Source organism: Capra hircus, chromosome 11 (genome assembly GCF_001704415.2).
Source record: "Capra hircus breed San Clemente chromosome 11, ASM170441v1, whole genome shotgun sequence".
NCBI lineage: Eukaryota > Metazoa > Chordata > Mammalia > Artiodactyla > Bovidae > Capra > Capra hircus.
In genome coordinates, this window is record NC_030818.1 from 74,245,352 (window position 1) to 74,263,292 (window position 17,941).

The 17,941-nt window shown below is 34.6% G+C and overlaps 1 protein-coding gene across 6 annotated transcripts in view; it reads right to left on the reverse strand.

Moving 5' to 3' along the window:
• The window catches only part of NCOA1 (nuclear receptor coactivator 1), a 218,146-nt gene that overhangs the window by 91,372 nt on the left and 108,833 nt on the right, over positions 1-17,941 (reverse strand). For all 6 annotated transcript variants that reach the window (XM_018055562.1, XM_018055561.1, XM_018055564.1 and 3 more), the window contains exons 3-4: positions 15,725-15,885; positions 6,268-6,373 (exon numbers count right to left, since the gene is read on the reverse strand). In XM_018055562.1, the coding sequence (XP_017911051.1) occupies positions 6,268-6,356 (89 nt within the window). In that variant the 5' untranslated portion in view covers positions 6,357-6,373; positions 15,725-15,885. The remainder of the gene's footprint in view (positions 1-6,267; positions 6,374-15,724; positions 15,886-17,941) is intronic.

The window sequence follows — 17,941 nt, forward strand, 5'->3', positions numbered from 1 at the left end:
AAGTTTGTTGTAAATTAAGCAGGCTGACTACCCAGATTTCAAAGAAATTATAATTGGAAATCTGATAAAGTCTTGATTCCTATAATAATCAGACCATTACTTGGTCCCCATCAAAAGGAAAAAAAAAATGCTTCCAGAAAGTAAAATAAAAGCATAGTAAATCATTAATTAGAGACAGAGGTACAAAGAACAATGTCTCTCATATACTACTTTGTTGTAAAGAAATAGAAAAAAAAATCTGCTTATAAGCTCTCATTATATAGTAAATAAAATTAAACTCAATTTATCTTAAAGGAAAATAATGAGAATAAAGGATAACAGTGCAAACAACTAGCATTTTACATTCACTCAAATGTAGTAAGTGAATATTGTTCATTTTTGTTTACCCCTTGTTTATTTAACCAAGTCATCAGGCACTTAATTTTATTAACACATACAAAGACAATAAAGCATTACTTTCAGTGAATTTTTCTATTATCAAACTAATATAGAAAGAAAATTTGCTCACAAGTAGCTCTCAGTTTTAAAAGTATCAATCAAAATCATTTGACTCCATATACAAATGGTATTTAAAAAAGAGGTGAAAGAGGGAAAAACCAGTTGCTAAACAATTCTTAACTGGCAACAATTAAACTATCACTTACTTTTCATAATTAAAAAAAAACTATAAAAGCAATAGCATTTATATAACAGCATGGTTAAGTTGAAAAGAACCAAGTTAACAAAGATCAAATGTATTTATCTACATAAGACAAAACACTACAAAATGGCACACATCCCAAAATAAAACCAAATTTTAAAACTGTAACAATCACACATTCTATTTTTAACATTTAAATCTTTCATTAAGGAATTAATCCCATTTTACTCAGTAAGACTTTATCTTACAATGTTCCCAGGCAAGTATGTACGGTGAGATATTTTGACAAATTTCACAACAAAGTATTGAAAATGAGGCATGAAGAAAATGAATAACATAACATAACACACACACACACACATTTGATTTTACCTTAGAGAAACTAATTGACACTAGGTTTACTTAGTAGACTCAGTCTAAAGTATGACTTGCTTAAATCTCTTGGTCTAAATACCAACTGAAATAAATTGGATTCATTTCATGGAACTCCCAAATCTGTTTTTAACATTAAGTCTTATGTAAAACTGAAGTTCTGGAAACCACTGTTGAGTAAAGGAAAAATAAAAGTAATAGAATTGGGGAGGATCAGACAGAGAGGTGACAAAGGAAGCAAGAAGCTAAAAGTAATGAAATGGTAAGGTGTCTATAAAATGACCTAAGAAAGAAATGAGGAAAATCACCATGAAATGGAATAACTAATAAGCAAGAAGAGAAAATGAGAACAGATTTTTTTCAAATAAAGTTAAAAACTGAAGAAATGGTGGAGATGAGAAAAAGAAATTCTACCTTAACAGAAAAGACATCTTCATTGCTTTGGGCCACCTACATTTCTCCTCTCACTAACCCACTTTACTTCCACTGATACTACGTACATGCTAGTTAATACTACTACAAGTTAACTTCTCAAGTATTGCATCTTTTTTTTTAAACCTCATTAGCTTTTTCAACAAATGCTCCCATACTTTTATCATGTGCAAGATAACCAGGTACTGTGTCCTGACAATCCAGGAGTAAATCAGATGTAGCTTCCAATGAGTGGGAGAACAAAGAAGCTACTATGTGACAAATCTACAATACTATAGAAGCACACAGGGATGGCACCTAGATCTAGAGAATAAGATGTCTAAACCTAATGGTAGGGAGAGGCTAGTTTCCTAAAAGGAAAAAACAGGTTTTTCAAAGGTAAAAGTGAGAGCAAAAATAAGTAGCTCAAGATAGTTGAATTACAGATGATTAGAAACAAAAGGGCAGGACGATAAGGTCCAGTAGGTTCACCAGGGCTCTTGTATACACCATAATAAAGAGCACAGGAGATTGCTTACAAACACAAGTTCAAACTTTCTCTATCATTTACTAGCTAAGTAACCCTGGACAAGTTACTTAACAGCAATTTAGCGTCTCTAAGCTTCCATTTCTTTATCTGTAAAATAGGGATAATGACATTAATTACCTCCTAGGGATTTGTGAGGATTAAAAAAGATGGTATTATACATAGAAATGTTTTGCAGAGTTCCTGCCACATACCATTAGCTCAACAAATATTATCTATTTCATCACTTTGATTATGATTATTTATTCTCAGGGCAAAGAAGAGCCCAGAAGGGTTTAAGAAAGAGAATGAGTGGTATGACTGACTAGATTTGTAAGCTCCTTGAAGACAGGAAACATATTTCACACTTATATCCTTCAAACATCAAGCACATGGTGCTGGCTGAATAGTAGGTATTTAATAAAGTGCTTGTTGAATTGTTAATGTTAAATAAGCACTGCCCACAGCTACCCACCATTTAAAAACTGGCATTTTAATTCTCATTTCTCCTAGAAGAGTTAAGAAATGGAGAGGTAACAGGAAGGATATTTGAGACGTCTCACCCCACCAAACAATTACTGAGAAGCTGCCCTAGCTAGAACTCCTGTACACAGGGCTGGCAATACCCTGAGGTCTAACATATGCTCTTTATAATTAATTAGTTTGCAATCTGTTTGGAGTGACAGTATACAATAACAAAATCAAAAGAAACATTATAAGATGGTAATCATGTACGAACTCATCAATTTCAAAATCACAAAATTTTAGTTAACTAAATTTTTAAAAAATCACTTAATTAAAATTGAAGCCCATACTTATAAACCTGACAAAGACTATGTTTTCAAATATTTTTAAAGCAAATGTGCAAGGATAATAATTTTTAAGACAATTAAGAAGAGAAATATATGCATATATATAAATAAAAATGTTGATATTCATCATGATGTGATTATAGACACACACACACACACACACATCAAAGATGATCTGCAGATAAAAGCCATTAAAACAAATAAGAAAGTGTAGAACAATGGACGGATATGAGATCAAAATCCCCAAATCATTAGCATTCCTATACACGAATAACTGCGAATTAGAAAATGCAATAGACAAAATGATATTCCTAAAAGCAATAAAAATCCTATGGTACCCTGGAATATATCTAACTAAAGATGGGCTAGACATTCAAAGGGGAAAATTATACACTATTATTTAAGATCAATGAAGAACTGAATAAAGGAGAAGCCTTTATATTCATAAATAACAACACTCTATTTATATTCATAAATAACAACAGCTTTACAAAATAAAGCTGTCAGTTCTCTCCAGTTTAACTTATAAAAGCAAATGGAATTCTAATTCAAATCCCATCAAGGAAGAAAAATCAAGGGAAACAAAAAACTGACTCTAAAATCTGTACGGGAGAGTAAACGACCATGAACAGGAACAACAATTTTGAAAAATAACAAGGAAGAGTGACTTGCCCCATCAGAGAGCATGGCAACTATCACATGAAGGCTCAGGTCAGATCCCTATCTATGCAGGAACTTGGTTTCTGATGAAGGTAAGAGCACAAAAGCAGGGAATGGATATGGTTGTAGCCAGTGACATTCCATATAAGAAAAAAAATATAGGTTGTTACATTTTTATCCCATAAATGTAAATGCTTGTTTATTTAAAATTCTAAATGCATATTAGAAGAAAATGTATAAAAATACATTTAAGGCCTTGAAATAGAGGGAAAAATTCTTGACAAGACCCTAGAAAGCTTGACATATGAAAATCCTAGGTTCTAAGAGATATCAACAGATTGGGAGAAGATATTTGCATCAAATGTAAGCAAAAAAGAGTAAAAATTTAACTAGAAAATGAAAAATAACTCTTACAAATAAAAAAGGAAAAAAAAAGCAAAGCACAAACTACCCAGAAGAAATATGGGCAAGAGATACAACCAGGTAATTCACAGAAGTGAAAATATAAGGAGCAATAAAAACAAAAATCATAATCAACTTATCTACTTATCAGGGAAATTATAACCCCACACCCATCAGGATGGCAAAAACTTAAAGTGAGGAAAAAATAGTGAGGTAAAGATGCAAGAAAAAAGGCAACTCTCAATGACTGTCATTTGAAGAATAATCTGGTAAGAACACAGTTAACATAAAAAGGTACACAGATTCTAATGAAAGTTTTATGTATAAAATAGTAGGTATGTACAAGGATGTTCATGTTTGCTGTAGTGCTGGCTGTAAGAATGAAAATTTGTAACAAAAAGGCTATTTACCCATAGGGAATGTCTAGCTGTTGGGAAACAGATTCTTCAAATATGGTATTTTGTGTAATACAATATTTATCAAAAGTTAACAGAATTGAATAAATCTACGTATCTTTATTTCTAAAGAAAAATATATATAGTATTATATAATATATAAATTTAACAAATATTCTATATTGTTCATGGATACTTATAAATATACATAATCATTAAAAACAGACTGAAAGAATTAGAGACAAATCAGTTTAATCATTAACCCTTTTACTACTTTTACTTAAAACTGCAAATACAATATTATATTAACAAAATACTAAGAATATGACAAAATATTATCAATTACATGTGGTGGGTAGTTTCCTAGTGTCTAATTTTTTTTATAGATTAAAAATTTCCCTGCAAATAAAAATTTCAAGTAAAACACAATAGTGGAAGTCGCTCAGTCATGTCCGAGTCTTTGCAACCCCGTGGACTATACAGTCCATGGACTTCTCCACGCTGGAATACTAGAGTGGGTAGCCGTTCCTTTCTCCAGGGGAATCTTTCCAACCCAGGGATTGAACCCAGGTCTCCTGCATTGCAGGCAGATTCTTTACCAGCTAAGCCACCAGGGAACACCCAAAATACTGGAGTGGGTAGTATATCCCTTCTCCAGGGGATGTTCCCGACCCAGGAATCAAACTGGGGTCTCCTGCATTGCAGGCTGATTCTTTACCAGCTGAGCTACTAGGGAAGTCCTAAAACACAATATGTTTATTTATTCTTAAATTAAGAAGGACTGACATATAAGAAATAAACAGGAACATTAACTCTGACAACAAAGGCTTGATTATGAGTACTTAGGTTACCATCGCTCTATAACAGTTCTCTGAATTCAACAACAGAAGTAGTCACTTTTCTTTCCCCAGCCTGAAACCCTGGCAATCTCCCGTAAAAATTCTTTCTTGGTTGCCCCATGAGAAAAACGCATGTAATCCAATGAAAGAAGAGTCTTCTGCTATTTTATACTCTGATCAATGATTATCAACTGGGGGCCATATTGCTTTCTCTGTTCCCAGGGGTATTTGAAAATGTTTGGATTATCATTTTTGATTATCATAACTGGAAGGACATTTTGGTATCATAACTGATATAAAATTCTATTGGCATCTAATTGTGTAGAAGCCAGGGATACTGTTGAACATCCTACAACATACAAGAAAGCTTCCCACAACCAAGAATTATCTTGTCCACAATGTCAATAGTGTGGAGGTTGAGAGACTTTGCTCCAGATCCTCAGAGGTGAGTGGAATAAAATCCCCACTCTTCTCTCCGGTAGGAAGCTGCTGTTTTGATCTGACTGAAGTTCTATCTTTATCTGGCATTTATTAGAGCCTCCTTAGCAATAACTCTCTTTTGCCTATTTCAGATGACCATGTTCTGTTAAAACAGAGATATTTAATTCTAAAAATACTCATTCTTTAAAATCCTGATATTAACAATTTATTTCTTTGTCCCACTAATAATATTTCTTTGTCCCACTAAGGTACTGAGATGGCAGTTAAAAAATGTACAGTGGATTTATTTATTCCTTTGCCAAATACTTTCTGTGGCCTTACTATATATAAGCTACACATTGTGCTGGGAACTAGGGATAAAACAGTGAGCGAGGACAAAGTTCTTACAGCAGTACAGCATGTAGCAGAGAAGCCATGGGACTCATTAAATAAGTACACAAGCTAGTAAAACCCTGAAATTATGGATTATAGCTCTAAAAATACATGTGAAATACATACACAAATAGGGGAGGTTTGACCTAGTAGTTATGGAAGGAAGAGAAGGCTCCCTTTTAAAAAATAATGACTACACTGATATTTGGAGAATGCACAGGTGTTGAATACAGGAAATCTAGAGGGAGCAAACCAGCCCTGGGGAAGGAAGAGAACATGCTGAGTATAAGGGACTCAGAGAAGGCCGGTAAACTTACAGATGAAGCAAGCTCGAAAGTGACAATGAAAATGGTAAAGCAGCTCTGTCAGAAATAAGACTAAGAAAGAGTGTTCCTACCTTGATGCCAGTGTGTCACATGGTGACCCTTTTCTCTTATGTGAGTCTGGGTTAGCAGGGTCAGATGAACTGTCCCCAAGGCCACTCATGTTGAAAAACTTCACACCTAAAAAGGAAGGAAAATGATAAGAAACCCACCCTAATGAACTTTCCAACCATAAGGAGACAGAAAGCTCCCTTTATGTCAGAATATATCTAAACACTGCAGTTTCTCAGTGGATAATTACAGCCATCATAAAAGCATCCACATTTATATAAAAGCACAAGAGCCATCAGCTATTAGTGTTTCTACACTTTCTTCTCCATCCCTGTAAAATAAAATTAGTCACCCTTTATAAGACCATAGAGATCAATTAGGATGAAAATATTCCTAGAATAATTAAATACCCAATGAGATGTTTTTAAGAGAAAAATCACTTCATATGTAAATGCAAAAAAATGACTCTATGAGAATCAGAAATTACGTTTTTATTTATTTTAGACTGTTTGAAAAGGACTTAAAGCAACTTTTTACTCCTAAGGTTTGAGGTTTTATATTGAGAGAAAAAGAAATAATACATATATAATTAAAAGTTAAAGCGATGAACTAGCTTTGGATTTTGAACTGTACTTCCCAGCTTTGAATTCTATACTTCTAACCTTGTGTCTATGCAGTCAGGCGACAAAGATCAAGTGTTTAGTCTATGTTAGGATCTTGGTATAGATGCCAGAGAACACAGAGTCATTTCCCCTAGCACGCCAGCCAGGTCTCTCTTACGTGCTATGCCGGCTAGTGACTGCACTGAAAGATCCCTTCTGATCTGTCCCTATCAACACTATTCTCTATAGTATCTCTAATGAAACTCGGGTTCCTGCCTCTGGCCTTATGTTCATCACTGCCCTTAGACTTTATTAGTGCCAAACTATACACTGCTCATTCTCTTCCACTCCATCTACCCTTGAGAAAGGAGAGGAAACTCTTGTCAAATGGGAAAAATCTTTAACTTTTCCTTAAATTCTAAAATTATTAAACAGCTACATGTTAGTAGTCATGCTGGTAAAGTTGAGATCCCTAAGAATTTCTCACATGGCTTTAATTAATGTCTGAGTAAATCCTTTTTCTCTCTCTAGTCCTAAAACTTACTTTGTCTGTAGCTCTTTCTTAACACCAAAGATTTTCATGTCCCCTTTTCAGTATAAAAATACCTAGAATTCTAATCATGAATTTATTATTCCATGTAGCCCAAGAGGCACATTTTTAATTTCTCCATATTAGATGTAAAGGTCATGAAAATCTCCAGCTTCTAGGACTGCAATCTTTAGTTATTCTTTACTTTTCTTTTTCACTCCTCATTTTGTATCAATGTCCTGTCAAGTCTTTATTAACAAAGATCCTACAACGTCTCCTCTTTCTTCATTCTCAAATACAGTTTTGATTCTTGCTTAGAAGCTAATACCTCATTCTAGATTCATGCGAGATCCTTCTATTTCTCAATTCAGGTCATTCTCACTTCTAATGTGTTCTATAAACAGCAGCAAAACCATTCCTACTCAAATGGCACTTACAAGGTATCTCTTTGGTGATGAAGAATCAGCCTGATTCTCCTACTGGAGCATGGTAAAAGCATAGGCATTAGGGTCAGAAAGGCCCTGTTTAATCACTACCTGCCTATTCTTGGGCAAAACGCTTAATCTCCTTAAACCTATTTCCTCATTGGTAACTTACAAATAATAACTATACTTTGTTAAGCTGTTGTTCGGTTGCTCAGTTATGTTAGATTCTTCGAGACCCCATGGACTGTGGCACGCCAGGCTTCCCTTGTCCTTCACCATCTCCCTGGAGCTTGCTCAAGCTCATGTCCATTGAGTCAGTGATGCCATCCAACCATCCTGTCCTCTGTCATCCCCTTCTCCTCCTGCCTTCAATTTTTCCTAGCATCAGGGTCTTTTCTAAAGACTTGGCTTTTCATATGAAGTGGCCAAAGTACTGAAACTTCAGCTTCAGCATCAGACCTTCTAATGAATATTCACAGTTGATTTACTTTAGGATGGACTGATTTGATCTCCTTGCAATCCAAGGGACTCTCAAGAGTCTTCTCCAATACCACAGCTCAGAAGCATCAGCATTCAGCCTTCTTATGGTCCAACTCTACCATCCATACATGACTATGGGAAAAACCATAGCTTGGACTATACGGACTTTTGTCGGCAAAGTAATGTCTCTGCTTTTTAATAGGCTGTCAAGATCTCTCATAACTTTTCTTCCAAGGAACAAGTGTCTTTAGATCTGTAGTGAGGACTGAATGAAAAGTGCATGGAAAGGGTGCACTAAGTAACTGTTGGTTATTGCAATTATCTCCCCTTTAGACCAAGAGCTCCATGAGGGGTAGTATTCATTAGTGGATAACTCATCCCATACTTTCTCATTGAAAAATACAAAGGACACTTTTCATTTCTTCATTTACTGACACTAACTATTATTACTATTACTTTACTGGGCTGCTTGGAGCAGCATCTGAAACTGCTTCCTTCTGGAAATGTTGTCACCCATTGACTTCTATGATCCCACACTTTCATCACTTACTTAATAAATAAATCAAGCATCTATCATATCTTAGGCACTGTGCTAGGAGTTGAGTAAACTGTAGATAGGAAAATAAAGGTTTCTGCCCTCATGAAGTGGGAAACACAAACAAGGAAAACACAAAATAATATGTAATTTTCTACAATGATAAAAGTCATAAAGAAAAAGAACAGGATTCATAGAGAAAAACAATAGAAGAGACCTACTTTTAACTGGGTGATCAAATGAGGCTTCTCTGACAAACTTATGTTTAAGCCATGACCTGAGAGATCAGCAGAAGTAGTGTGGTTTTCTACTTACCTTATTCTCAGTGCTTTTTGCCCAGTTGGATTAGACTGTGTTAGATTTCTTCGAGGCTCTAGTGTTCCAGTCCTCTTTTCCCCTCATATTATACATTACTTTGGGGGGATATCACTCACTGAATCATGGTTTCAAAAAACATTTCTAAACCAATTACTCCCAAATCTCTATCTCCCGAGCAGATCTCCTGGGTCTCAGACTCACAACCCACTCCTTACTGGATAACTCTATCCAGATGTCACACAGACACTTCAAATTCAACTTTCGAAAATGAACTTAACATCTCCTCCTCATGTATTTCTTTTTCTCACAGTTGGTATACTGGAGTCATTCCAGCCTCTTCTCTCACACCTGACATGCAATCAAACATTAAGATGTGTCAATTTCTATTTCCATCCTATACTTACAGTCTCCTCTCACCTCTTGTGGAACTATCAAAATAGTTTCCCAGGTGGTCTTCCTGAGCCACCCAAGCAGGCTATCAAAAACATAAGTCAGGTCAACCTCTTGCTTAAAACTCTTCCCTTAATCTTGACTGTCCACAGGATAACTCTAAAGCCCCCAACATAATACACAAAGATTGCACCAGCTCCCATCTATTTTGTGTCCATTATAGAATTTGGTGAATGAGTGATTAAATGTTTGTCCAGTCAGCATTAGCCCAACCAATATAACCTATGTATAAACAGATTATACATATATATAAAATATACTACATAGAGTCCATATAGACACATATAGATTACATATGCTAATTTTAGTTTCAATACTAAGGAAAGACTTTAAAAACCTTGGTAATATCCCATCCTCCCTGCAAAGGTAAACGTTAGTCAGAAACTTTACACTGATGTCAGTGTGGAGAGCCTAACTTGACCCAGCAACAAGTATTTATTGAGCTCCTATGCTGTATAGTAAGTCGCTTCAGTCATGTCTGACTCTTCGCAACCCTATGGACTGCCAGGCTCCTCTGTCCATGGGATTCTCCAGGCAAGAATACTGTAGTGGGTTACCATGCCCTCCTTCAGGGGATCTTCCTGACCCAGGGATTGAACCTGCGTCTCCTGCATCGACAGGAGGGTTCTTTAACATTAGCGCAACCTGGGAAGACCCATTGAACTCCTACTATTTGCCAGCTTCTGTTCTAGGTGGTGGGAATATAATTCTGCATGAAACTTATAAAAATTCACTGTCTTCATAAAGTTTCATTCTACTGTGAAGGAGAGAGAGAAAGTGAAAAAGTTAATTACAGAGTATATGAAAAGGTGGTAAAATGGAGGAAAATAAGGTAAAAATAGAGACTTAGGTTTATGGAAGGAGAAGGGCAGCAATTTAAAGTACAGTAGTTAGGAGGCGCCTTACTGAGAAAGTATCAAAGTGTGTGTGCTCAGTCATGTAAAACTCTGCAACCCCATGGGCTGTAGTCTGCCAGGCTCCTTTGTCCCTGGAATTCTCCATGCAAGAATACTGGAGTAAGTTTCAATTTCCTTCTCCAGAGGATTTTCCCAAACCAGGGATGAAACCTGGGTCTCCTGCACTGCAGATTTTTTACTGTCTGAGCCACCAGGGAAGCCCTAAGAAGGTGAGATGTGAGCAAAGACTTCAAGGAGGTGAGGAAGAGAGAATGACATCTGGAGGAAGAGTGCTCCTGGCAGGGGAAGGGCTGTACAGCCTGAAGGGTGGAACGTAACTATACTTTTTGAAAAATATGAAAGAGATCAGTATGGGTAAAACTGGGGAGTGAGAAGCGGAAGACAAGGCTGCCTCATGTAAGGTCTCAGCTTAAACCATTTTAAAGACTTTAGCTTTGCTCTGAGTGAATTAGCCAATCATTGGAGGGTTAAGAACAGAGGAGTAACAAGGTCTGATTTTCATTCTAAGACTTCCTGCACAAAGGGCAAGCATAATCTTTCTGATCTCAGGGACTTGCTATCTAAATAAGTTTCTAGCTGCTAAATGGACATTTCCATTTGGACATTCCACTGTCACCTCAAATTCAACATGTATAAACATAATGGATTTTTAAGTTCCGGGTTTCTATTAATGATAAATAAATGAGATGAGCTGCATTATAGATTAATGTCATCAGAGGAAAACATTTATTAAACCTCCTGTGGTGGGGGAGAGGAAAAATCTATAGGACAAGGAAAATAATTACAATTGAAGGTAGACAACCTCAATGCAAAGATAAACATACCAGACTTGAAATCACAATCACAACAAAAAAAGATGTTGAAAGACCATTCTCAAACACAAAACAAGAATAATCAGTTAAGTGACATATTATTTTAATGAATAAGACGGCTAACATCTTTTCCTGTGAAAAGTCACAGGAACATAAATGAGGTTAACCAGATATCACAGAAGTAAAGAAGTCACTGAATTTTATTTTTACATAGAAATAAAATATATTTCAAAATTAAAACAAAAAAGAAATCATGTGATAAATTAATAATAATGAAGAATTATCAACTCTAAACTTTTCAACAAAAGTAGAAATACAAGAGAGAAGCCAATGATGAACAAGAAAGAAAAATGAAAGAATTGAGAGTCTGCTAAAATCCAAGAGTTTGCTAACTCTTACTTAAAGCTCAGTTTTACTTAGCTGCTCATCTTCTCTGTTACTTAAGACATTAGGTTCTACCTATCTAAGAATCAACCTATCTGAATTCTATAGGCTCTCAAAATACTCCTGGGCATGTATTTCTTATGCTTATATGTTGTAAAATTATAATTCTCTTGCTTGTCACCTCTTCTAGACTGTGAACCCACCCCAAAAAAATTACTAGATCTTTTTACTGTATATCCAATATGTAGCATAATGTCTAAAAGTTACAGAAGCCAAAACAGGTGATAAATTAAAAGTGAGTTATTAAAATGACATTTAAATTTTTTAAAGAATGTTTAAGATCTTTTTACAATTAATATTTTCTGAAATCTTTCCTAATGCTTTGGAATTCTTTTCTATAATTGAGAAATTGAGCTTTCTTGAAATCCTCTTTCCCCAGTGGGGAAAAAAAAGAAACTATCTTTTTGGTCTAGAAGTATGAGAATATCTTTTCTAATTCTGAAAAGGTTAATAAGATCTATTTTGAAGAAACCTTCTACAATATTTCACAGTACGATAGAGACACAAAGACATGTTGTATTTACACAACTGTAAATATAAGCAATACAATCTCATAGTTTGTACAATTCTGAGCAACAAATAAATCTAGATTTAAAACAGATTGCCCATACCATGCTACTACTGGCTGCAGACTGACATCTGCTAAATTTATCTGAAATTCTGGGGCTGAGGAAACATCAGACAACAATTCAACAGCAATTCAATATCTGGCCTACCAAAATAAGAGCCAATAGTAAGAAGCTATGAGAAAGTCACCAACAATTTGCTGATGATATGATTCTGGTATTAACTACTTTCTATTTACAAAACACAATAAACAGATAGTGGAATGCAAAACCTCTGATGAGTGAAAACTTTTATAGCTGTTCTATTTGTGGAATGGCTTTATATCTGGCAGTAGGGAACTTAAACAAGGCTCATTAAGAAAAGAAATGCTGGTTTCAGGAAGCCAATTTACATATCACCTTTTAAAAAAAGAGGTATGGTTTCTAACTAAAAGTACCCTGTTGATTTAAAAAGAGTTGCTAAGTTATACACAATCTCATGCACTCTCTAGAGAGCAGTTTTAGAAACCAGAAACCACATCTACCTCTGTTCAAATGGACCAGACTAAGCCAAATAGATGAGGCTGAAGAAATAGGTCAGTGCTTTATATTTCAGTTGAATTATAGATTTCTACATATGAAATTTGTCACTCATCTCCCAGATGAAGCTGAGGATTGCATAATCTGAAAAATAACAATTAATTAATAAGCAACGCTAACAATGTACTTTAAAATGCTACCAAGCAGTTAGCACAGAGCATAGACATGAAGGGACACTGAGTTAAACTTCTCCCAGATGGTAAAGAATCTGCCTGCAATGCAGGAGACCTTCAATCCAGGGTTGGATTTTGGGGTTGGGAAGATCCCCTGTGAAGAAAGGAATGGCTGCCCCCTCCAGTATTCTTGCCTGGAGAATTCCATGGACAGAGGAGCCTGGTGGGCTACAGTTCATGGGGTCGAAAAGTCAGACATGACTGAGCAACTAACACTTTCATTTTCCTTCAGCTGATAATATCACACAGGAAAAATCATGATAAATAGACAGTTCCTGCACTGGGTAACTGCCATAAAGAATGTTTCTCAAACTGGAGTCCTCAAATATCTAAGATCTTTAAAAAAGTTTTCACTTTTGTCTTTCCATTTCAATGACAATTAAATTCTTTCTCATGTGATAAAAAACAGATGGGGATTTCAGGACTTCTATTGCCCTTTTTATGGCTGAGTAATTTCACATGTTTGGATATAGCACATTTTGTGTACCTACTCATCAAATGATGGCCACTTAGGTTTTCCATTATTGGGGCTATTAAACAACAATGCTACTATGAACATTTATGTGCAAATTTTTGTGTGAACACGGTTTCAGTTCTCTCAGATATGAAACCACTAGGTCATATTTTATTGATAACTCTCTAACTTTTTGAGGAACTGTCAAACTGTCTTCCACAGTGGCTATACATTAAATTCTCACCAGCAATGCCCAAGTGTCCAATTTTTCCACATCCTCACCAAAAATTTTTATTTTTTGTTTATTTTAATTATAGTCACCCTGGTGTGTATGAAATGGTATTTCAATATAGTTTTGTTTTACATTTCCCTAATTACTAGTGGGGGCTTCCCTGGTGGCTAAGTGGCAAAGAATCTACCTGCCAATTTAAGAGACATGGGTTTGATCCCTGGGTCAGAAGACCCCCTGAAGAAGGAAATGGCAACCCATTCCAATGGGTTCTTGCCTGGAAAACTCCATTAATAGAGGAGCCTGGTGGACTACAGTCCACGGGGTTAAAAAGAGTTAGACATGACTTAGCAATTAAATGACAACTGTTAATGGCTAACCATCTTTTCATATGCTTACTGGCCATCTGCATATCTTTGAGGAAATTTTTATTCAAATCCTTTGCCTATTTTTAAATTTGGCTGTGTTTTTTTTAAGTCATAAGAGTTCTTTATATTCATGTCTAGATCCTAATCTGATATGATTTGCAAATATTTTCTTCCATTCTATGAATTATCTTTTCATTTTCTTTGTAGTAACTTTTTAAAGAATTAAATTTATTTTTAGTTGAAGGATAACTGCTTTACAATATTGCATTGGTTTCTGCCAAACTATGGTTAACTTTTGATGACCTAAAGTTTTCAGTTTTGATGAAATCCGACTTATCTACTTTTACTTCTTTGTTTAATAAATACAATGTCTGGGCTTCCTTTACTAATGGCTATTTTTCCTGTGTATGGGTCATATTTTTTTATTTCCTTGTATGTCTAATTTTTTGTTAAAAAAAAAAAACAAACAAACAGATATTTTAAAGCTAATGACTGAACAGGGATGTCCTTAAACATCTGGAAACAAAAATTCTCTCTGAACCCACAAAGCAGGAACCAAAACTCAGATGGTGGTTATCCCTGGCCCAGAAAAGAGTCCTGGCTTCTTAAGTCTCTGTCATAAACAACGTGCCCATATCTTAATCTTTATGGCCATGAATAAACAGCAAAAGCAAAGAAACAGAGTCTTTGAATCAGACTCATTTTATCTTGTTTCATTTATTCTATTAACTATCAGACTTTTAAAATTGCTTTTTATAAAAGAAAATTCTGTGCACATTCTTTAAATTTATTACACTAATAATGAAGACATTATCAAGGACTTGGCAACTTAACTTCTAAAAATATATAATGTTTGAAACAATGTATTTAACAAATTTATGTTTACCACTAAAAGTTTATTCTACAGATCAAGAAACAATGTTTCCAACCTTTGCATTTTTTTCCTAGATGGAAAAGAGTAAGTTTGGGGAAAGCGTAAAAAAGTATTTTTTGGTTTTCTATTAGCAAATAGATAAGAAGAAGAAAACAAAATAAGTTTTAAACCCAATACTTTAAATTCCTCATACTTAATTTAAAATTTAATTTTTTAACATAAGAAATAAATACAAATGCATTTGCCTTGTGGAAATACTCTATTTAGGAAAAGCAGTCAGCAGATGAAACACATTTATAGTAGCTATCTCATTAAAACAATTTGGCAAAAATACCCTCAAATACCCTCAACGTTTCCTTGTAGATCTGTAAAACTAGATGACTCCAGTTATCTTAAAAGAACATGGGGTAACTGTAGATACACTGTACACGTCTTCCAAAAATCAGCTTCACATTGTTCTAACTTGTGAAAAATACATTGGCATTAAAAAAAAAAAAAGATTAAAATCAGCTTTCCTGACTACAGCTATCTTTAAACAAAAAAATAAGTATCTGATATTTACTTGCATGTGCACAGTAGAACAGTTTATAGTAAACTAGCAAAAAGGCAACAGCTTTTAAAAAATTAAGTTATGGTCATATAGACAAAAATTAAGTGACAAAAATGGCAATGTCTGTCTCTTTCCATGAAACAAAGTTATTTAAAAACAGAGTTACAGTTCCTACCTGGGAGACTTCTTTGTTCATAATGAGTCCTCAAAACAGATATGGTCAAATATGGTGCTCCGTAGGGTAGTTTCCAGTGGAATGGGGGAATACTCTTTTCCAGAGATGGCTCTAGTAAGTCTCTTCACTCTTACCTCATTTAAGGCCAGTTATGCAAACAACTAAAACAAAGGAGAAGGAAAAAAATAAAAGCAGAAGGGAGGTTAGATCGTTATTTTATTTTCTAAGAAATAATAAAGGTCAGAAATGTTAAGTTAAAAGAAAAAGACACAACTTTTCAGGCCAAATGGAAAAATACTTGCAAAAGACAATGGATGAATATCTGATTTCACAACTGAAGTCCTTCTGGTAACTAAATATATATTTCTATTTAAGACTGCTGCTTAAGTAATACATAATTGCATTCTGCCCTTAATGTTCTGAGAGGCCCATTTATATGTCTTTTAAAAAAAGTTTTCTGGCTGCATTTGTATGTTTATCTTTCTTTCTACCTATAAATTCTGATTTTTAATGTTTTCAGTTTGCATTTAATTCTTTCATTTCTGTAACACTTCCCATTATATATTAAAGTTACTATGGTATTTTACTTTCAAATCTTTTATTGAAAAAGTGTACAAACTTTTTATATTCATAATACCTAAAAATAAATTTCACTGACTTCTGTTTCTTTTTTTGTGTGTGTGTGTTTATTTTTATTATTATTATTTTTTAATTTTTATTTTTACTTTATTTTACTTTATAATACTGTATTGGTTTTGCCATATATTGACATGAATCCACTAAGGATGAATGATCTTGTATTGGACTAACTTGCCCACAGATAACAACGGACAAAAAAAATCTGGACAACATAAAATTTATTCAAAGACACGGAAAAGTTACCAAAAGCAGGCAGAAATGTGGGACATTTGATAACTGAAAGAAAGGAATACTACTGAATAAAATCTATACTCATACAGAACTCTTCCCAGTATACCCCTAAGTACTACAGGGATGCTAGGCCTAAGGGAGAAAACCACTGTCTCTTTGGCTTGAAGCACTGGAGAATGTAGTTCAGAGCTGACAGAATGCTTGATAATAAGAGGAGAAAGGGCAATAAGGATAGGGCAAGAAAGGATAATAAGAAGGGCAGCAGAGCAAGGGGGGAGGGTACCATCAATCTGTGTACAAATGCTCCTTAAATCCTTGGTTGATCCTCCGAACTGCTCATGCACAGGGACACTCCAAGCAGCTCCATACAGCCATACCACAACTGAGATTCCCTTCTGCTGTTCATAATCACACACTCCTCACTCCCTTTTTCTAACTCCTTAGTAACCACTTATCTCCCCCCATTTCTACAATTTTGTCACTTTGAGAATATTATAAAAATTGAATCAATTCCATACTTGAGTCAAGTATGGAAATATTTTGTAATGCCTTTTTCACTCAGTATAATGCCCTTGATATCCAACTTGTTGCATATAAAAATTGTTTGTTGCTTTTTATTGCTCCATGGTTTGAAGGTACCACAGTTTCTTTTTCACCATTCACTGTTGAGGTACATTTGGGTTGTTTTCAATTTGGGGCTATTATGAATAAAGCTGCTATAAATACTTGTGTACAGGTTTCTGTGTGAATATAGGTTTTCATTCTTCTGGGATAAACACCCAGAATTGCAACTGGATTGTTCAGTAAGTGTGTATTTACTAGTCAGTAATTTAGTTGCCTACTAGAACAAAAAACAATACTCTTCAGAAAAAAATAACAATCCACAATAGTATCCACAACATCCAGTAGAGAATAAAAAAATTACTAAACACGCAAAGAAACTAGAAATTGCAATTCAAAATCAGGGTAACAAAAGTCAGTTGAAATTAGCTGATAAGGATGTTAAAGCAGTTATTATGAATATGTTCAAGATGTTATAATAAGTTAACAGATGGGAAATACTGGGAGCAAGTGGAAACTATAAAACAGAAGTAAATGGAAATTGAAGAACTAGTTCAACATCGAAATTTTTCAATTCACTGGACAAGCTTAACAGTAGATTTGTGATGGCACAAAAATAAGTTGGTGAAAAAACAATACCAAATATGAAGACTGGACAACTGAAAAAAAGTTTAAAACCAAAAGCTGACGTCTTGAAAAGATAAAAAAAATTATTAATACTTGAGGTAAGATTAAGTAAATCCTTTTTCAGGGGTTCACTAAGACTCAATAGCATTAAGATGTAAA